At 47.1% G+C, this 22876-nt stretch overlaps 1 protein-coding gene across 9 annotated transcripts in view; it reads right to left on the bottom strand.

The window, feature by feature from the left end:
* DOCK1 (dedicator of cytokinesis 1) overlaps positions 1–22876 on the bottom strand; it is a 528766-nt gene that overhangs the window by 348075 nt on the left and 157815 nt on the right. For all 9 annotated transcript variants that reach the window (XM_029245561.1, XM_029245563.1, XM_029245558.1 and 6 more), the window contains one exon: positions 69–139. In XM_029245561.1, the coding sequence (XP_029101394.1) occupies positions 69–139 (71 nt within the window). The remainder of the gene's footprint in view (positions 1–68; positions 140–22876) is intronic.

Raw genomic sequence — 22876 nt, 5'->3', positions numbered from 1 at the left:
GAACTAACACCCTCAAAAGGAGGCCAAGCATGGCACACGGGAAGCCTTCGCCTTGGGTGCTTCCTTACCTGAGCTCTTTGGGATCAAATACCAATTTCACATCGTTGACAATGGTTGGCAAGTATTTCAGCGCTGCACCCTGCAAACCAAGAACAAAGAAGAATGTTGAACCTAAGGCAGCTGGCAAATCTTCATACGAAGTTGTAATTACTTTGAAAAACCACACACATACCAAAACAAACAAAGATCACTTTCCTGATGAGAAGCTGATGGTTAAACACAACAAAAACAGAGGGGAAAAAACAAAGCCTCTGATCCACAAACAGTGGAGATGTGTTAACATGGATATCCTGACACATAATAAAAGTGATATTAGCAGAAGCCAACATTCAATGCTTGCTCACGAATGCCTATACCGTACTAAGCTTTTATGTGATTTTCCCCTTTACCCAAAGGAAATCCTAGCAAATGAAGACCTGTGCCCCCAGAAGAATCCCCCACCAACAAATTCCCTGTAGCTCTACCACATTCAACAATTAGAAGGACTGCCTTTGTTCCATTCCAGAAATGACTGCCTGTATATCCAGGTCCCTGAACTTGGAATCACTTTCTTCTTTAGTAACTTTATCTCCTATATTCACATTCTGTATCTTCTAGAAAACCCACACTTTCAGAAAATAAGAGTGATGGTAATAATGATAGATCCTAATACATGCTCTGCCGCTGTGCTAGACCGGTGTATATTTTATCTTTAATTCCAACAGACCTCCTACAGGGAGTTAGCTGTGCAGGAAGGCAAGGAAGCTGACAATGGAGATGTTAATTACTTTGCCCCTGATCACACAGCTAGTACTGAACTGAGCTAGAATTAAAATTCAGTTTGGTGGGAAGCCAGGGCCTCAGCCCACCCTCATCTATATGCGATTGGGAAAAGGTCCTGGATTCTAAATGTTCTGACCCTGGCTGGGACGCCCCCCTCTGCCTCTGACTCTAAGTGACTCCTTCTACCGGGGGGGCTCCCCCTTCCTGAATGAAATGGAGGAAATAATACTCATGTCAAATACCTCCAGGGGCTGCAATAAAGCTCAAAATCTAATTGAAAAGAGAACTGGATAACACTTTGAACGCTGGAAAATGCCACACCTATTACCTAAACAGCTGTTAGCATTGTTTTCCAAAAGCAAGTAGGCAGAAACCCACCTTAAACGGATTACCCAGAATATATATGGTCAACCGATTTGCAACAAGGGACAAAGGTGCCCCCTCGGCCAGCACCAAATAAAATTCCTTCCATACCTCACACCCTATATAAAAATTCACTTTAAATGGATCATAGATCTTATATTCTTAAAACTATAAAACGTCTAGAAGAAGATACTTGTGACTTTGGGCTAAGCCAAGTTTTCTTTCATATGATACCAAAAGCAAAATCTGGAAAAGAAAAATATTGGATCAATTGTACATCATCAAAATGAAGAATTTCTGCTCTTCAAAAGAACTTCTGGGGAGACAAAAAAGACGAGCCACACACGGGGAGAAAATAATTGCAAAGCAAGTAAAGGCACAAGTGAAGTGAAGCTGTTTTGCCAGGATTTGGAGCCAGTCCACCTCCAAGCCCCTCAAGCCTTAACGCGCCACAGTCAAGATGATCAAGGACAGGTAAGCCAAGTTTACCTCTAAATCTGCACTCGAGAATTAGTGGTGTTTTTCCCCAGGTGTTAACCCTGTCCTTCAATGCCGGCCAGATCAAGGAATTCCAACTCTCTGCTTTGAGATGCCACTTTATTTTTTATTTATTTATTTTTTTAGCGGTATGAGAGCCTGTCACTGCTGTGGCCTCTCCCGTTGCAGAGCACAGGCTCCGGACGCGCAGGCTCAGCGGCCACGGCTCACGGGCCCAGCCGCTCCGCAGCATGTGGGACCTTCCCGGACCGGGGCACGAACCCGTGTCCCCTGCATCGGCAGGCGGACTCTCAACCACTGCGCCACCAGGGAAGCCCGAGATGCAAATTTTGAAAAGAACCTTAAATAGAAATAACTTCATTCTGGCTTCCAAAGTTCTGCTTCAAGTACCTTAGAGTTGCTTTGAAAAAATAAAAAAATATTTACTGTGACGTTTAATAATAAGCGTTTGCACAGCTGACTGCTCGGGCCAGAAAGTGTCTTGTCTCGTTTGTGAGGGTCCCGCGGGCGAGGGTGCATCAGCATAATGCGTTTTAGCCTGTACCCCACGAAGCACCATCTGCCTGGAGCAGCGTGGTAAATACCATCTTACAAGGACAAACAGCGGCAAACAAGACAGGCCTTCGTGGCCCACCCTCCGCTCGCTGCCCGGGGGCCGCCGGGCGCTGCCTTAACCAGGCTCCTGCAGGCTCCCCGACCCGAGGTCAGGCGACACCCGCAGAGGGAGGGCTGTACCCGCGGAGACCCCCCAATGCTGCTTAACAGGGAACGCTGCCGAACTGAGCCAGATCCTAGGGACGTCGCGTTTTACAGTTCACGAGGGTCACAGAGAACAGAAAGCAACCACGAGCCCACGTCAGTCCTGGATAACATAACAAGGACAGACTGACGGAATGAAGTGAAGGCGAGGGCGTGCCCCCGCACCCCATTTCCAGCTCTGTTCTCTCCGTACTCCGGCAGTCGTGGGCTCCTTTCCACCTTCCGCCTTCCCCCAGTGACCGTCTCAGCCTCTCTTCGCTCTCCTCCAGCCCAGGATCCCACCCCCTTTTCGCTCAGCTCACCTCCTGCTTCAGGGAAAACCAAAACCATCAGAACAGGCTGGGCAGTTCTGCCCACCACTCAAGCCAAAACAAGCCGTACGCCCGGCCTCTGCCTGTCCCTCCAGGCAGACGGAGGGAGCACCTGCCTCCACGGGGTGGGGGTGGGGGGATCCTGCCCGCTGGGCACGGCCCCTGCCCCACCGTCTGATCGAGCACCTCCTGCATTTTCCTCCACACTCCAGCCCACGCCAGCCTCTCCCCTTGAAAGCACCCAGAGCCCCAGGCTCCCCGCCGCCCAGCCCAGCACAGACAGCTCCCAAGCTGTGCACTCACCCCGGTGTCCAGTAACCAACGCACTCCCCCGACCTCTCCAGCCGCCATCAAGTCTCCATTCCTGCCAAGGCCACAGAGACTCCAGGCCTTCGCTTAGGTGACCTTCCCATGACACTGCTGTGACCCCTCATTTCCCGGAGCATCCACAGCCCTCACTGCCAGGGCGACCACCTTCCTCTGTCCCCTGCCCCTCCCTTAAAGGTGGGTGTCCTTGCAGTCCCGTTCTAGACTTTTCTCCCCCCTCTCCATACCCCTCAGGAAGCCCCCTTCAGCCAGCTTCGGACGCCTAATGCCTGTCTCCCGGGTCACCTCTCTCCTGAGCTTCACACTCACACACCCGGCGGCCACTGGACTCGTGGCTGCCCCACAGATGCCGCAAACTCCCCCGCCTTGGGGGGCCCTGCCCTTCGTCCCGGAGCCCCAGGCTCAGGGCTCCGCACCGGGGAGCCCCCAGGTCACACGCTCAGGGCGCTGCGTCCTCGGCACAGCCCACTTCTGACCAATCACAGAGCCCGGTGGGTCCTCACTATTCCACACCCCCTGCCTCTACTGCCTTCTCCATTTCTATAGTGTCCACCACCTGGCCCACGCCTCTAGTGTCTCCCTCCGGCAGGAAGGCACGGCCTCCTAAGGGGCCTCCCGCCTCTGCTCTGACCTCCTCAAGGTCACGTCCCACTGGCAGCCAGAGTAGCTTTCCTAAGATGCAAATCTAACTGAGATACTTGGGTGGCAACGCCCTGCTCCTGGGATACAGGCCTGACCACCCAGCATCCTCAGAGGCCCGGGCCCCACCTCCCCCATGTCCCAGTCAGGGGCCTCCACCTCCACCTGCAGGACCCTTTCCAACAACGTGGAGCCTCTTTCAGTCTCCCCCATGCTACGGACCTCTCTGCCAGCTCCGAGGCTGTGCCCATGCTGTTCCCTCCTCCTGGGTCACGGCTCCCCCCACTCCTGCCGCTGGTCCTAAACACGCAGAGGTAACCTCGTGACTCCTCAGCCCTTAGCCATCGTTTTCCTCAAGACACACGGATTCCGGGTCAGCCATCGAGGAATATTACCGCGCTGGGCCGTGTGTCTGTAGCCCCCCGACCAGGGTCTCACGTCTGTTGCCCGGCCAAGGACCCTCGACACAGTAGAGCCTCCATGACTCCCTGACCCACAGAGCTTTGCCCAAAAGCACCTCTTTAACCTCAAGAGACTCTGCACCTCTTTGCTTTGCACCCACTGAAATCGGCCTCGTCAGCTGAGAGACCCAGCTGTATCCCCTCCAGGAAGACGATCAGCCAGAAGAGGCCGAGGGAACCCTGAGGTCCCCGCAGTGCAGCCCAAGCCTCCTGGGAAAGCACATGCCCTCCCCCACTCTGGTTAAGGGCGCAGCCAGCTTTGCCCATTTCTAACACTGGCTACTGGACGAGAGACTTGAGTGTTTTGGTTTCCCCTCATGCTTGCAGGAAAAGGCCCCCGTTTCCTCCGTGGAGTCAGGCTGCTTCACTGAATTCAGGTCTCTTTCAAGGGCAGGGGCTACTGCTTCGAGAGCTTCTCAAGGTGTGCAGCGCGGGCCAGACAAGGCGGGCTCTGGCTCGGTGATGGACAGCGATGGGTTGAACCTCATCTGCAGAAGACGCCTCCAGAAACAGAAGGCCCGAACGCAGACGAGGGAGGGTAGACGGCATGACGCCCAGGAGCGGGTTTCCCCCCTGGACAAGGACCGAGGCTCCGGGCCAGGCTGCCGCCTCCGCCACCTACTATGTGAACTCAGGAAGGGAGCCTTTCCTCTGGGTGCCTCTCAGTGGGAAACGATGGAGGTTAGTAGCGGTGAATGGGGCGGCCTCCAGCTGCAGTCGGGAGAACGGAAGGGTGCCGTGGAGGCGACGAGACACCCCCGACCCATCACTGGTGCTCACGGACGGTGCTCACCACTCGTTGCGGCGGCAGGAAGTGTGTGGATGTGTGCAGATGTGAACACACACACCTTCTTCAACGTGCAAAACTCTCCATTCAGTGAAAACTTCCATTTATCAAGTCCTGATTAAAGTGGTAAGTAGTGAGTAGTATCATTTGCCAAGTCTCAGGGACAGTCGGGTAACAGGAATGGAGGGCATTGGAGACGTCGCTTTTTCTGTTGTTGTTTTCTATTACTTTTTGTAAACCAGTTATTTATTTACACAAAATCTTGCTCAGAAGATGCCAGCCTCTTTCGAATGGTAGGGGAGAGGTCAGGATGCCCGCATGGCATGTCAGCAGCCACCAGGATGCCTCCCAGGCCTTGGCTAGGTTCCCGGCAGGCAGTGCGGGGGTGGGGGGGGGGCACACATTGGTTCACTGGGCAAGTGAGGTGGGGAGGGGTGAGGTCTGCGGGATGTGCCCCAGAGACAGGGCTCAGCTTGGAGTGGGAGCTCCTCGGCACCCCTCCCGGGGCTGTGAGCCGGGGCCACATAACCTGTGTGAACACACGCACCGGACAGGGCCTAGCCAGGAACAGAGACCAGCACAACAGAGGAATGTAAATGAATTCAATGTTTGAGCTTTGTTTATCCGTCTCCTGTGTCTTAAGTCATAATTGAACTTATCAAATCAGTGTTTGCTTTTTAAGAAAGTTATTCTTTCAGAGTTGACTTTAAATTTACCTAAATTAACAAAATGGCAACTAAGTCCAGGCTGGCACTTCTCTTTGAACGTGGAAAAGCTTTCCCACATGAGGACGGACGGGTCCAACCCTAAAGGCCTTTGGGCCTCAAATACGTGTGCAATGGCCCACTGACATGCTGAGAACACGCACTTCAGTCCCCCACACGCTCAGGCACGTGAAGGATTCGGTTACAACTGAAATTACCACCAAAAACAATAGGGCTCCCTGCCACTGAGCGCTGATTGAAAGGCAGCAATCCACAGGAAGATACAAGAAACAAAATCTGGGGCCAGTGGTAAAGCTATTTCTACTAATATTAAAAGACAAGCGGGCTTCCCTGGTGGCGCAGTGGTTGAGAGTCCACCTGCCGATGCAGGGGACGCGGGTTCGTGCCCCAGTCTGGGAAGATCCCACATGCCGCGGAGCGGCTGGGCCCGTGAGCCATGGCCGCTGGGCCTGCGCGTCCAGAGCCTGTACTCCGGGGCGGGAGAGGCCACAACAGTGAGAGGCCCGCGTACCGCAAAAAAAAAAGACAGGCAAGTTGCTGGGTGGTCCTCTTAATACTGGGTTCGTCACTTAACATTCAGGCAATCAGGAACTCATGGTATCCATAGAGCTACCATATGATCCTGCAATCCTGCTCCTGGGCACGTATCCAGATAAAAATATAACTTGAAAAGATACATGCACCCAACGTTCACAGCAGCACTACTTACAATAGCCAAGACATGGAAGCAACCTAAATGTCCATCGTCAGATGAATGCGTAAAGAAGATGCGTGATATATATATATATATATATATATATATACAATGGGATGTTACTCAGCCATAAGAAAGAATGAAATAATGTCATTTGCAGCAACATGGATGGACCTAGAGATTTTCATACTAAGTGAAGTCAGACAGACAAAGGCAAATATCATATGATACCACTTACATGCGGAATCTTAAAAAAATGATACAAAATAACTTATTCACAAAACAGAAATAGACTCACATAGAAAACAAACCTATAGTTGCCAAAGGGGATGAGGTGGGGGGGAATAAGTTGCGAGTTTACGCTTATCAGGTACACACTGCTATATATAAAATAGGCAAACAATAAGGACCGGGCTTCCCTGGTGGCACAGTGGTTAAGAATCCGCCTGCCAATGCAGGGGACACGGGTTCGAGTCCTGGTCCAGGAAGATCTCACATGCCGCAGAGCGACTAAGCCCGTGCGCCACAACTACTGAGCCTGCGCTCTACAGCCCACGAGCCACAACTACTGAAGCCCGCGCACCTAGAGCCCAAGCTCCGCAACAAGAGAAGCCACCGCAGTGAGAAGCCCGCACACCACAACGAGAAGCCCGCACACCACAACGAAGAGTAACCCCCGCTCGCCGCAACTAGAGAAAGCCACGTGCAAAAACAAAGACCCAATGCAGCCAAAAATGAATTAATTAATTTTAAAAAACAATAAGGACCTACTGTATAGAACAGAGAACTATACTCAATATCTTGTAATAACCTATAATGGAAAAGAATCTGAAAAATATATATATGTGTGTGTGTATGTGTATAACTGAATCACTTTGCTGTACACTTGAATCTAACACAACATTGTAAATTAATTATACTTCATTTTTTAAAAAGAGAGAAACATCTCTGAAGAGGGCAATAATAAAGTATGGTTTAAAGGTTAAAACAAAAAGAACTCATGGTATCACAACTCTGAGGAAGGAAAGTATGGTCAGAACTGAATCAAATGGACAAAAACCACATTGAAACCAAAATTCTAGAGAGAAAGAAATGAAATGTATAAAAGAATTATGAAATGGCAGAAAATTCCAAAAGTTTTCTAATTGCTCAAACAGTTCAGGTTAAAGAAATTAAATAAATTTTATACTCTTCTCTAAGCAAATTTAATTGTCATGCATCTCATGAGAATGCCAACTTAATCCAAACTGTAAAACAAAACAAAACATGCACTTTCCATCTAGTATCGATTTAATGTTTTAAGTATCTCTCTGGATAAAAATATTACTACTGATGATTAACAGACACTATTTTAGGGTAAAGTTCAGACTACATTTTTCAGCATAATTAGTTTAATTAAATCCATTAGCATATCTATATATAAGATTACAAGAGCTATCTGTGATACAAAATAAGTTTTTCTTGAATAATGTATGAAGCAATTATTAATTTACATATTTCTCCAGAAAACACATATTAAAATGATTCCATTTGGAGGTTTTGAGCTAAAATATACATGGCCCACAAATTCTCCTTTCAGACTTGGCTCAGAAGAACCAGAGCATCCTGATACAGGAAAGCATCCTGATACAGGAACATGTAGGAAGAACAGTTCAGCCAACAGGTGCCCCTGGACCACAGCTTGTGTATTTCATGGGGCACAAATGAAATGGAGCAGATGGCAGGACATGAAGGTTTCATGCAGTTAAAATGGGAACACACGGCACTTTGGAGAAATTCAAAGATGAGCCACACTGTTCTTAGACACAGAAGAATCCAGAACAAAAGAAAGATAATGACAATGACTGCTTCTGCTCCTTACACCCTATTCAATCAAGACTACCTACATCTTCTGTATCTTAAATCTAAAATTACCTCTTCTCTTTATACCAAGCTCCCTTGAAGCAGATTCTGGTCTTTAACATAACATTCCCCATCTCTATGGCCAACGTTTTGGTTCATTCAATCCAGAGTGACAAGGGAGCAGCTAGAGGAAATCACACCTCTGAGTAGTTTTATGTATAACTATCACAAAATCCAAAGGAAAAAGGTAGTGAGAAAAGTACAAACAGTATACTAAGATTAAGATTCTTCAGTGAGGACTTCTCCGGTGGCACAGTGGTTAAGAATTCACCTGCCAATGCAGGGGACATGAGTTCGAGCCCTGGTCTGGGCAGATCCCAAATGCCGTGGAGCAACTAAGCCCGTGTGCCACAACTACTGAGCCTGTGCTCTAGAGCCCGCGAGCCACAACTACTGAGCCCGCGTAGTGCAACTACTGAAGCCCGCGAGCCTAGAGCCCGTGCTCCGCAACAAGAGAAGCCACCGCAATGAGAAGCCCGCGCACCGCAACGAAGAGTAGCCCCTGCTTGCCGCCAACTAGAGAAAGCCCGCACACAGGAGCGAAGACCCAACGCAGCCAGAAAATTAATAAATAAATAAAGTTATTTTTTTTAAAACACACAGAACAACAGAAAATAGCGGGTGTGGGCAAAGACACTGAAACCTCTGTGCACTGTCGATGGGAATTTTCATGGTACAGCCACTGAGGAAAACAGTACGGAGGCTCCTCAAAAAATTAAAAATAGAACTACCATATGACCCAGCAATCCCACTTCTGGGTATCTACTCAAAAGAAATGGAAGCAGGATACAGAAGATACATTTACACACTCCTATTCACTGCAGCGTTATACGCAACTGCCAAGAGGTGGAAGCAACACAAATGTCCATCAACAGATGAATGAAGATGTGGTCGACAGGAGCTTCAAGATGGCGGAAGAGTAGGACGCGGATATCACCTTCCTCCCCACAAACACATCAGAACTACATCTACACGTGGAACTACTCCTACAGAACACCTACTGAACGCTGGCAGAAGACCTCAGACCTCCCAAAAGGCAAGAAAGTCCCCACGTACCTGGGTAGGGCAAAAAAAAAAAGAAAAAAAACACAGACAAAAGGATAGGGACGGGCCCTGCACCAGTGGGAGGGAGCCGTAAAGGAGGAAAAGTTTCCACACACTAGAAGCCCCTTCGCGGGCGGAGACTGCGGGAGGCGGAGGGGGAGCTTCAGCGCCGCGGAGGAGAGCACAGCAACAGGGGTGCGGGGGGCAAAGCGGGGAGATTCCAGCGCAGAGGATCAGGGCCGACCGGCACTCACCAGGCCGAGAGGCTTGTCGGCTCACCCGCCGGGGCGGGCGGGGCTGGGAGTTGAGGCTCGGGCTCCGGTCTGAGCGCAGGGAGAGGACTGGGGTTGGCGGCGTGAACACAGCCTGCAGGGGGTTAGTGCGCCACGGCTGGCCGGGAGGGAGTCCGGGGAAAAGTTTTCTTGCCTCTTTGTTTCCTGGTGCTCGAGGAGAAGGGATTCAGAGCGCTGCTTAAAGGATCTCCAGAGACGGGCGCGAGCCGCGGCTAAAAGCACGGAACCCAGAGACGGGCAGGAGACGCTAAGGCTGCTGCTACCGCCACCAAGAAGCCTGTGTGCGAGCACAGGTCACTCTCCACGCCTCCCTTCCGGGGAGCCTGTGCAGCCCGCCACTGCCAGGGTCCCGGGATCCAGGGACAACTTCCCCGGGAGAACGCACGGCGGGCCTCAGGCTGGTGCAACGCCACGCCGGCCTCTGCCGCCGCAGGCCCGCCCCGCGCTCCGTGCCCCTCCCTCCCCCCCGGCCTGAGTGAGCCAGAGCCCCCGAATCAGCGGCTCCTTTAACCCTGTCCTGTCTGAGCGAAGAACAGACGCCCTCCGGCGACCTACACGCAGAGGCGGGTCCAAACCCAAAGCTGAACCCCTGGGAGCTGTGAGAACAAAGAAGAGAAAGGGAAATCTCTCCCAGCAGCCTCAGAAGCAGCGGTTTAAAGCTCCACAATCAACTTGATGTACCTGCATCTGTGGAACACATGAATAGACAACGAGTCATCCCAAATTGAGGAGGTGGACTTTCGGGGCAAGGATATATATTTTTTTTTTTTCCCTTTTTCTCTTTTTGTGAGTGTGTATGTGTATGCTTCTGTGTGTGATTTTGTCTGTACAGCTTTGCTTTTACCAGTTGTCCTAGGGTTGTCTCTCCTTTTTTTTTCTTAAAAAAATTATTTTTTCTTAATAATTATTTTTTATTTTAATAACGTTATTCTATTTTATTCTACTTTATTTTATTCTATTTTATCTTCTTTCTTTCTTTCTTTTTTCTCTCCCTTTTATTCTAAGCCGTGTGGAGGACAGGCTCTAGGTGCTGCATCCAGGTGCCAGGGCTGTGCCACTGAGGTGGGAGAGGCAAGTTCAGGACACTGGTCCACGAGAGACCTCCCAGCTACACATAATATCAAATGGCGAAAATCTCCCAGAAGTCTCCATCTCAACGCAAAAACCCAGCTCCACTCAATGACCAGCAAGCTACAGTGCAGGACACCCCATGCCAAACAACTAGCAACAGAGGAATACAACCCCATGCATTAGCACAGAGGCTGCCTAAAGTCATAATAAGGCCACAGACACCCCAAAACACACCACCAGACGTGGACCTGCCCACCAGAAAGACAAGATCCAGCCTCATCCACCAGAACACAGGCACCAGTCCCCTCCACCAGGAAGCCTACACAACCCACTGAACCAACCTTAGCCACTGGAGACAGACACCAAAAACAACGGAAACTACGAACATCCAGCCTCCAAAAAGGAGACCCCAAACACAGTAAGTTAAGCAAAATGAGAAGACAGAAAAACACACGGCAGATGAAGGAGCAAGATAAAAATGCACCAGACCTAACAAATGAAGAGGAAATAGGCAGTCCACCTGAAAAAGAATTCGGAATAATGATAGTAAACACAATCCAAAATCATGGAAATAGAATGGAGAAAATACAAGAAACGTTTAACAAGGACCTAGAAGAACTAAAGAGCAAACAAACAGTGATGAACAACATAATAAATGAAATTTAAAATTCTCTAGAAGGGATCAATAGCAGAATAACTGAGGCAGAAGAACGGATAAGTGACCTGGAAGATAAAATACTAGAAATAACTACCACAGAGCAGAATAAGAAAAAAGAATGAAAAGAATTGAGGACACTCTCAGAGACCTCTGGGACAACATTAAACGCAACAACATTCGAACTATAGGGGTCCCAGGAGAAGAAAAGAAAAAGAAAGGGACTGAGAAAATATTTGAAGCGATTATAGTTGAAAACTTCCCTAATATGGGAAAGGAAATAGTTAATCAAGTCCAGGAAGAACAGAGAGTCCTATACAGGATAAAGCCAAGGAGAAACACGCCAAGACACATATTAATCAAACTATCAAAAATTAAATACAAAGAACAAATATTAAAATCAGCAAGACAAAAACAACAAATCACACATAAGGGAATCCCCAGAAGGTTAACAGCTGATCTTTCAGCAGAAACTCTGCAAGCCAGAAGGGAGCAGCAGGACATATTTAAAGTGATGAAGGAGAAAAACCTACAACCAAGATTAAACTACCCAGCAAGGATCTCATTCAGATTTGATGGAGAAATTAAAACCTGTACAGACAAGCAAAAGCTAAGACAATTCAGCACCACCAAACCAGCTTTACAGCAAATGCTAAAGGAACTTCTCTAGGCAGGAAACACAAGAGAAGGAAAAGACCTACAATAATAAACCCAAAACAATTAAGAAAATGGTAATAGGAACATACATATCAATAATTCCCTTCAATGTAAATGGATTAAATGCTCCAACCAAAAGACACAGACTGGCTGAATGGATAAAAAACCAAGACCCGTATATATGCTGTCTACAAGAGACCCACTTCAGACCTAGGGACACATACAGACTGAAAGTGAGGGGATAGAAAAAGATATTGCATGCAAATGGAAATCAAAAGAAAGCTGGAGTAGCAATTCTCATATCAGACAAAATAGACTTTAAAATAAAAACTCTTACAAGAGACAAAGAAGGAAACTACCTAATGATCAAGGGATCAATCCAAGAAGAAGATATAACAATTGTAAATATTTATGCACCCAACATAGGAGCACCTCAATACGTAAGGCAAATGCTAACAGCCATAAAAGGGGAAACTGACAGTAACACAATCATAGTAGGGGACTTTAACACCCCACTTTCACCAATGGACAGATCATCCAGAATGAAAATAAATAAAGAAACACAAACTTTAAATGACACATTAAACAAGATGGACTGAATTGGTATTTATAGGACATTCCATCCAAAACAACAGAATACACATTCTTCTCAAGTGCTCATGGAACATTCTCCAGGATAGATCATATCTTGGGTCACAAATCAAGCCTTGGTAAATTTAAGAAAATTGAAATTGTATCAAGTATCTTTTCCGACCACAATGCTATGAGACTAGATATCCATTACAGGAAAAACTCTGTAAAAAATACAAATACATGGAGGCTAAACAACACACTACTTAATAACCAAGAGATGACTGAAGAAATCAAAGAGGAAATCAAAAAATACCTAGAAACAGATGACAATGAAAACCCAAAACCAATGGGATGCAGCAAAAGCAGTTCTAAGAGGGAAGTTTATAGCTATACAAGCCTACCTTAAGAAACAAGAAACGTCTCAAATAAAAAACCTAACCTTACACCTAAAGCAGTTAGAGAAAGAAGAACAAAAAAGCCCCAAAGTTAGCAGAAGAAAAGAAATCATAAAGATCAGATCAGAAATAAATGAAAAAGAAGGAAACGATAGCAAAGATCAATAAAACTAAAAGCTGGTTCTTTGAGAACATAAACAAAATTGATAAACCATTAGCCACACTTATCAAGAAAAAAGGGAAGACTCAAATCAATAGAATTAGAAATAAAAAAGAAGTAACAACTGACATGAGAGATTACTACAAGCAACTATATGCCAAGAAAATGGACAACCTGGAAGAAATGGACAAATTCTTAGAAATGCACAACCTTCTGAGACTGAAACAGCAAGAAACAGAAAATATGAACAGACCAATCACAAGCACTGAAACTGTGATTAAAAATCTTCCAACAAGGGCTTCCCTGGTGGCGCAGTGGTTGAGAGTCCGCCTGCCGATGCAGGGGACACGGGTTCATGCCCCGGTCCGGGAAGATCCCACATTCCACAGAGCGGCTAGGCTCCAGGAAGATCCCACATGCCGTGGAGCGGCTAGGCTCATGAGCCATGGCCGCTAAGCCTGCGCGTCCAGAGCCTGTGCTCCGCAACAGGAGAGGCCACAACAGTGAGAGGCCCGCATACAGCAAAAAAAAAATCTTCCAACAAACAAAAGCCCAGGACCAGATGGCTTCACAGGTGAATTCTATCAAACATTTAGGGAAGAGCTAACACCTATCCTTCTCAAACTCTCCCAAAATATAGCAGAGGGAGGAACACTCCCAAACTCGTTCTACGAGGCCACCCTCACTCTGATACCAAAACCAGACAAAGATGTCACAAAAATAGAAAACTACAGGCCAATATCACTGATGAACATAGATGCAAAACTTCTCCACAAAATGCTAGCAAACAGAATCCAACAGCACATTAAAAGCATCATACACTATGATCAAGTGGGGTCTATCCCAGGAATGCAAGGATTCTTCAATATATGCAAATCAACCAACGTGATACACCACGTTAACAAATTGAAGGAGAAAAACCATATGATCATCTCAATCGATGCAGAGAAAGCTTTCAACAAAATTCAACACCCATTTACGATAAAAACCCTCCAGAAAGTAGGCATAGAGGGAACTTTCCTGAACATAATAAAGGTGTTATATGACAAACCCACAGCCAACATCATCTTCAATGGTGAAAAATTGAAACCATGTCCACTAACATCAGGAACAAGACAAGGTTGCCTCTCACCACTATTATTCAACATAGTTTTGGAAGTTTTAGCCACAGAAATCAGAGAAGAAAAAGAAATAAAAGGAATACAAATTGGAAAAGAAGAAGTAAAGCTGTCACTGTTTGCAGATGCCATGATACTATACATAGAGAATCCTAAAGATGCTACCAGAAAACTACTAGAGCTAATCAAGGAATTTGGTAAAGCAGCAGGATACAGAATTAGTGCACAGAAATCTCTTGCATTCCTATACACAAGGAAAAATCTGAAAGTGAAATTAAGAAAACATTCACTTTTACCATTGCAACAAAAAGAATAAAATAGCTAAGAATAAACCTACCTAAGGATACCAGAGACCTGTATGCAGAAAATTATAAGACACTGATGAAAGAAATTAAGATGATACAAATAGATGGAGGCATATACCATGTCCTTGGATTGGAAGAATCCACATTGTAAAAATGACTCTACTACCCAAAGCAATCTACAGATTCAATACGATCCCTATGAAACTACCGCTGGCATTTTTCACAAAACTAGAACAAAAACTTTCACAATTTGTATGGCAACACGAAAGACCCCAAATAGCCAAAGCAATCTTGAGAAAGAAAAACGGAGCTGGAGGAATCAGGCTCCCTGACTGCAGACTATACTACAAAGCTACAGTAATCAAGACAGTATGGTGCTGGCACAAAAACAGAAATATAGATCAGTGCAACAGGATAGACAGCCCAGAGATAAACCCATGCACATATAGTCGCCTTATCTTTGATAAAGGAGGCGAGAATATACAGTGGAGAAAAGACATCCTCTTCAATAAGTGGCGCTGGGAAAACTGGACAACTACATGTAAAAGGATGAAATTAGAACACACCCTAACACCGTACACAAAAATAAACTCAAAATGGATTAAAGACTTAAATGTAAGGCCAGACACTATCAAACTCTTACAGGAAACCATAGGGGGAACACTCTATGACATAAATCACAGCAAGATCTTTTTTTGACCCACCTCCTAGAATAATGGAAATAAAAACAAAAATAAACAAATGGGACCTAATGAAACTTAAAAGCTTTTGCACAGCAAAGGAAACCATAAACAAGACCAAAAGACTACCCTCATAATGGGAGAAAATATTTGCAAATGAAGCAACTGACAAAGGATTAATCTCCAAAACATACAAGCAACTCATGCAGCTCAATATCAAAAAAACAAACAACCCGATCCAAAAATGGGTAGAAGACCTAGATAGACATTTCTCCAAAGAAGATATACAGATTGCCAACAAACACATGAAGGAATGCTCAACATCATTAATCATTAGAGAAATGCAAATCAAAACTACAATGAGGTAGCACCTCACACCAGTTAGAATGGGCATCATCAGAAAATCTACAAACAACAAATGCTGGAGAGGGCGTGGAGAAAAGGGAACCCTCTTGCACTGTTGGTGGGAATGTAAATTGATACAGCCACTATGGAGAACAGGATGGAGGTTCCTTAAAACACTAAAAATAGGGGGACTTCCCTGGTGGTGCAGGGGTTGGGAATCCGCCTGCCAATGCAGGGGACACGGGTTCAAGCCCTCGTTCGGGAAGATCCCACATGCCACGGAGCAACTAAGCCCGTGTGCCACAACTACTGAGCCTGCACTCTAGAGCCCGTGAGCCACAACTACTGAGCCCACGTGCCTAGAGCCCGTGCTCTGCAGCAAGAGAAGCCATGGCAATGAGAAGCCCGCACACTGCAAAGAAAGAGTAGCCCCCACTCGCCGCAACTAGAGAAAGCCGACGCACAGCCAAGACCCAATGCAGCCAAAAATAAATATATAAAATAAATAAACTTACAGGAAAGAAAAAAAAAACTAAAAACGGAACTACCATATGACCCAGTAATCCCACTACTGTTCATATACCCTGAGAAAACCATAATTCAAAAAGAGTCATGTACCACAATGTTCACTGCAGCTCTATTTACAATAGCCAGGACATGGAAGCAACCTAAGTGTCCACAGACAGATGAATGGATAAAGAAGATGTGGCACATATATACAATGGAATATTACTCAGCCATAAAAAGAAATGAAATTGAGTTGTTTGTAATGAGGTGGATGGACCTAGAGTCTGTCATACAGAGTGAAGTCAGAAAGAGAAAAACAAATACCATATGCTAACACATATATATGGAATCTAGAAGAAAATCATTCTGATAAACGTAGGGGCAGGACAGGAATAAAGATGCAGACGTAGAGAATGGACCTGAGGACATGTGGAGGGGGAAGGGTAAGCTGGGACAAAGTGAGAGAGCGGCATGGACATATACACACTACCAAATGTAAAACATAGCTAGTGGGAAGTAGCCACATAGCACAGGGAGATCAACTAGGTGCTCTGTGACCACCTAGAGGGGTGGGATAGGGAGGGTGGGAGGGAGATGCAAGAAGAAGGAGATATGGGGATATATGCATATGTATAACTGATTCACTCTGGTATAAAGCAGCAACTAACACACCATTGTAAAGCAATTATACTCCAATAAAGATGCTAAGAAAAAAAGTAGATAAACATTTGTTATGCCTCCCTTGGAGAATATCAACAATGGGGGAAAGGTCTCCCTGTTTCTCATGGGAGAGATGTCATTTTCATTGGGCAGGACAGCTTTTACCACCTCTCTGACTCCTGCCCATTAAATGCACGTAACCCCCTGCACATAACACACACACACAGAGTCACTGTCACAATCAAATGATGTCCCTGACATTCCCAAACAGCCCCTGGCTAAGAACCACCAGGTTAGACCAGAGCTTCCCCTTCTGTGTCACGAATGGGTCCCCAGCGGGCAGAAGCCCTCAGCCCTTGGGTCAGCCTGGCCAGACCCAGGCCTCTGGATCTATGGGCTAGTCCCCGCTGGCCACGAGTAGCTGTGCTATACAAGGATGTGCCCATGTATGGAAAAGGTGGGGACGCACAGGCTCAGGTGTGGCTCTGCTCTCCCTCGTTTAGCTCCTCTCAGTGGTTAAGACTCACTCTTGGAACTAGCTCCTGCACCTGTTTCATCCTGGTTCCCCGAGGCTGGGCACATGGGACACCAGAAGGGAGTTCGCTCAAGGACGGAATGAACTATAGGACAAGGGGCCAGGGGAACCGCCATGACTCAGGAAATGAGGCCAGGCTGAGACGCTCAGCAGAGCACAGGGGCCCTGCAGGTAGCACAGGGCTCTAGGTAGCAGGACCACGGTGCAAAATGCACAAGGCAAGAGACAGAGAAGGGGACGAATTAGCACATTCAAGAACAAAACCTTCGGGCCTCCCTGGTGGCGCAGTGGTTGAGAGTCCGCCTGCCGATGCAGGGGACGTGGGTTCGTGCCCCAGTCCGGGAAGATCCCACATGCCACAGAGCGCCTGGGCCCGTGAGCCGTGGCCACTGAGCCTGCGCTCCGCAACGGGAGAGGCCACAGCAGTGAGAGGCCCGCGTACAAAAAAAAAAAAGAACAAAACCTTCTTCTCTGGAGCCACTGTGATCTCCCTAGCCTTCTAAAATCCATTTGCCAAGAATTAAGTCATGCAAAATAGCAGTATTACCGTAATGTCGGCAGGAACAAATTTGAAATAAACTATGAACTTTTTTTTTTTACTTTTTATTGGCACAGCCGTGTAGCAAGGAGGCCCAGTGAGAAGGGGACGATCCTTTAGAACAGGCCTCCACTGCCTCCAAATTGGCGAAAATTAGTTACCTGTCTAGACAGCTTCCAGGAGGCAAAGCATGCCTTCCAAATGATGGTGATTTTCTAAAACACACTTGAAACTCCGAAGTCGACAGATAAGAAAATGGTCCATTCAAAGCATGTTAAGGGGCTGCATTTCAGTGAAGCAGTTTTGAAAACAGCGACTGAAGGAGACAACACGTCACACTTGTGTTTTACTCATGGGCTGAATAATCTCACAAAACGCAGCCTTTGAGGAACAGAAATGGGTGGACGAAGGGGCTCCAGCAGACAAGGGAGGACGGAAGATGCAGGAGGGAGGCTGGTCTCCTCCCCCTCCCAGCACCTCCCGCTGCCGGCTCGCCCCAGCCCACCCGACCCCCCCTCAGGAAACCATTAGAGATGACGCTCTAGGGTGCGGAGACACTCAACGGGCAGATGTAGCCAAACAGGGTGAATAAAAGGCCCCTCAAGAGAGTAAACAGTGAAAACAAACAGGGCCCAACACTCGGACCCAGGCTCTCCCTCCCACTCCTACCCCAACCCCAAGCCCTGTGCACACTGGCTGCCCTGCATCCAATGCAAAAAACAGCCCATTGTGGGTGGAACTGTGCCCCGCCCCCCCCCCCGCAAAATGTGTTCCACTTCTAACCCCTGGGACCCATGAAAGTAAACTTATTTGGAAATAGGTACTTTGCAGATGAAATCATATTAAGATGTGGGCACACTAGAAAGGGTGAGCCTTAAATCCAATGCCTGTGTCTCTGCTTTGTTTATTTACTCATTTGTTGTGATTTACTTATATTTATTTATTTTCATTGATGTATAGTTGACTAACAATATCATTAGTTTCAGGTGTATAATGTGGTGATTCGATAATTTTATATATTATGAAATGACCACCCTGATAAGTCTGGGTACCGTCTGTCACTATACCAAGTTATTACAATATTGATTATATTCTCTAGGCTGTACATTACATCCCTGTGACTGACTTAATTTATAACTGGAAGCTTGTACCTCTTCATCACCTTCACCTATTCCCATCTCCCTACAGGTCCCTCCACTCTGGTGATCACCAGTGTGTTCTCTCTATCTATGAGCTTGTTTCTGTTTTGTTACATCTGTTTATTTGTCTTGTTTTTTAGATTCCACATGTAAGTGAAATCACACTGTATTTGTCTTTCTCTGTCTGACTCATTTCACTTAACACCTTCTAGGCTATCCATATTGTCACAAATGGCAAGATTTCATGTTTTTATGGCTAACATTCCTGTGCGTGTGTGTGTGTGTGTGTGTGTGTGTGTGTGTGTGTACACACACAATATCTTCTTTATCCACTCATCTATCGATGGGCGTTTAGGCTGCTTCCAAGAGAGGGGGCTGTGCACAGGGGCACAGGCAAGGGAAAAGGCAGAGGCTGGGTGGAAAATGAACACGCAAGCCAAGGAAAGCCAAGGATTGCCAGCAGCCGCCACAAGCTGGAGGAGACAAAGAGAGAAAGATGCTCCCCTAGAGTCTTCAGAGATAACATGACCCTGCAGACACCTCCAGAACCACGAGAGAACAAACTTCTGTTGCTTTAAGCCATCCAGATTGCATTCATTTCTCAAAGCAGCCCTGGGAAACTAACGCACTTCCCAACCCAAGACCAGAAGGAAAGGCTTCTCCCACTACCTGTTGTGAAAGACGAAAGTTTACTTCTATTTTCAGTCCGTTTCCAACCAACAGCTTTGTAAAATAAAATTAAAATGATTTTCTAGTAACTGGAAATGCCACTTGGGTGACACAGCTGTGTCAAATTACTGTGTAAGTTCCTAAGCATTTACTGTCAATGCTTGTGCTGATCTCACTAGGGAGAAGTAATAAACACCCGTGCACAGGCAAGGGTCTGAGACCACCGGCTTTCAGTGACACTAAGAGCAGCATGTCCAAATCCCCTGGGGGTGGGGATATGCCTTGGTCAGGGATGACGGAGCCTGGACTAGAGTTCCACCTTTCCAGGTTCAAATCCTGACACCTCCTCCCACACCCTCCTCTCCAGCACATCAACATTGCTGTGGTCACTCCAGTGTTGTCTCGCCAGCCCTGTCCAGGAGAACTTCCTGCAGTGATGGAAGATATCCTACAGTTGCTCTGTCCAATGTGACAGCCACTAGGTACATATGTCTATGGAGCACTTGAGATATGCCTAGGGTGACTGAGGAGGAGAAATCCCAGCTTTATTTAATTTGAAAGGATTTAAATTTAAATAGGGCAATGCAGATCCAGGAGACACCCCACAGCAGCATTCCTCAGTCTGCTCCTTTTATCCCAAAGTTGGTCCCTGAACCCTGCGGTAGGTTGGTATCGATTTCTCCCAGAGGACGAATCTTGTGAGAATTAAACGGGAACCTGCAGGGAAGACGTCTGATGCAGGGTCAGTGCTCAATCATTTCCTTGAGGACAGGATTTGAGTCTTCCTGGCCCTGAGGCTCTTCCATGTCATAGGTTCTAAGATTTAGGAGGTCGTAAATAATACTGATGTTGCTGTCTCTGATTAGGAATGGTGGGTTTTGACAGGATGTACTCCTGGAAAAATATATCTGTTGTGATTTCTAAATTCTCGAGATTGATTTGCTGTCCCATGACTCTGACCTTACATCTCCTCCCTCTCTTCTTTCTGGATGCCCCGTCTCTTGCTCAGGGAAAAACACTGCGCGAACTTGAATTCTTTGGGTATTGAATCTCAGTGAAGATCCTAGATACCTGAAAACATAAAATACAGCCCTGCATTTGCCCTACAGAGAAAGGTTTAATAAAATAAAGAAGGGGGGACTTTTCCATGTCGACTTTCATGTGTAATCCAGGAGTTCATACGATACAATACATTAAAGAGAGTCACCATACGACCCAGAAGTTCCACTCTTAGGTCTCTTCCCAAAGAACAAAAACAGGTCTTTAAAGAAAACCTTGTACAAGAATGTTCACAATAGCACGATTCACAGTAGTCAAAAAAGTGAAAACAACTCAAATGTCCATCAACTGATGAATGGAAACACAAAATGTGGGCTATCCATACAATGGAATTTGATTCTGCCATAAAACGGAAAGAAGTGCTGACACAGGCTACAACATGGATGAACCTTGAAAATATGCTAGTAAGTAAGAGAAGCCAGACACAAGAGGCCACATATTCATTCTGTTATTGACATGATACATCCAAAATAGGCACATTCAGAGAGACAGAAAACAGAGTAGTGGTTGCCAGGGGCTGAGGGAGGGAGTAACAGGGAGTCACCATGGGAACAGGGTTTCCTTCCGGGGTGGTGAAAATGTTTTCGAACTAGGTAGTGGTGATGGTTTCACAACGTTGGGATTGTACTAAGTGGTTGCTTTAAAATAGCTAACATGGTAAATTTTACGTACGTACATTTCACCACCAAAAACTTAATTTAAAAAAAAGGAGTGTTCTGTCCCCCCGACTATAAATGACACCCACAAGACTGCTCTTTAGTCATTCAGAGTCACTCTCTGTCACTCGAGCTGTGACACACAGGACTGACCCTCAGAATGGTTTCCAGCGGAGACAGACCAGCACCTTGGAAACAGCACGGTGCCTCAAACTTCCTCTAAAATGAGACGTGAAATTAGTCATCATAATAATGATTCCAATGTCACTGCCTGGTTCACTGGGAAAGCTACATCTCCCCTGAAGCAAGCCACAATCAACGCTTTAATTAAGCAAAACGTAAGACAATCCACCAAAGTGGAAATCCAAGGAAACCAGAAAGGAGAGCCACCGAATGCCCCCAACACCGATCACTGCCCCAAAATACCACCCCTGAGACCCCCCCCCTTTCCCACTTTTCTATAGCTGTGTCTCAGCAAACATTTACCATGTAGGTCAAAGGATTCAAACCATGAATATCCAAATTGATAACTTTGTAAAAAGGCACTCAGAGACGTGGAACGGGGAATTTTTATAAATGTTGCCAAAATAATGAAAAGCTTGGGGTTAGGTAATTAAAAATATTTCCGCAGGTCAGTCTCTGCTCCTCCATAGGAAAAGCTGGTTGGGAAGACTAATTATCGCCGTACCAGACACCAGCTCGGGGCAACGTCTCTCCTGGAGACCCGAGTGTCAGGCCCTCTGCCGCCCCGCGTGCCCCCCAGCCCCTCGGCAGCCCTGGCCTGGTGCCAGGACTCGGGAAGCCTGCTCCCCTGGCTGGGGTTTTCTCTCCTAGAATCTTAGATGCGGGGACCTGAATCCTCAGTTATCCTGAGGTCCCCCAGAGGGGGAAGCACGATGTCACAGGGGGACTGAGATGAGAACAAAGGAGTGGAAGGAAATAAAGTGGGTGCACAGAGGGTGTGAAGGCAGAAAATGAGGAGGGCGGGCTGTGACCCGCCAGCAAGGCAGAGGAAGGCCGCGGTCACCATCTGTCCATCTGTCTTTCTCTCTGAATGGAGCAGGTGGGCCTGCTCGGAATGCAGACGCTAAGAAGGCAAGGGGCCCCAGGTCAGGGCTCCATGGACACAGAGGGGACAGGGGAGGAGAAGGTCACAGAGAGACCAAAATAGGGGGACCGGGGAGGACAAAGGAAACCCCAGCAGGGCTGAGTCACCGGGGAGGCCGAGTGCATGGGCCTGGATCACCCTCTAGCTGCCCTGGCAAGATCCCCTGCCCTGGGCGGCAGGGTGATGACGATGGGGGGCTAAGAAATCAAACCTAAGTTTAGGCAACTCACTGGGATTCGCTGTTACGGGCTGTGTGAGTCAGCAAGGGGTGTCCTAACACCCACGGATGAGGTGACTCCTAGAAGCCCCAGATCGATGTGTCACCGGGCTGGGCTCCTGGTGGGCTTGCAGAGGACCTCCTTCTCCCTGGGTCCAGCCCGGGTCCTCCCTGTGTCTCTCCTCTTTCCTATGTGTCCGTGTC

This window comes from Monodon monoceros, unplaced genomic scaffold, assembly GCF_005190385.1.
Source record: "Monodon monoceros isolate NGI ecotype Baffin Bay Population unplaced genomic scaffold, NGI_Narwhal_1 Super_Scaffold_4, whole genome shotgun sequence".
In the NCBI taxonomy this organism is placed as follows: Eukaryota; Metazoa; Chordata; class Mammalia; order Artiodactyla; family Monodontidae; genus Monodon; species Monodon monoceros.
Note: the sequence above shows the minus strand (reverse complement) of the source record. Positions and strands in the feature narration are given on the sequence as shown.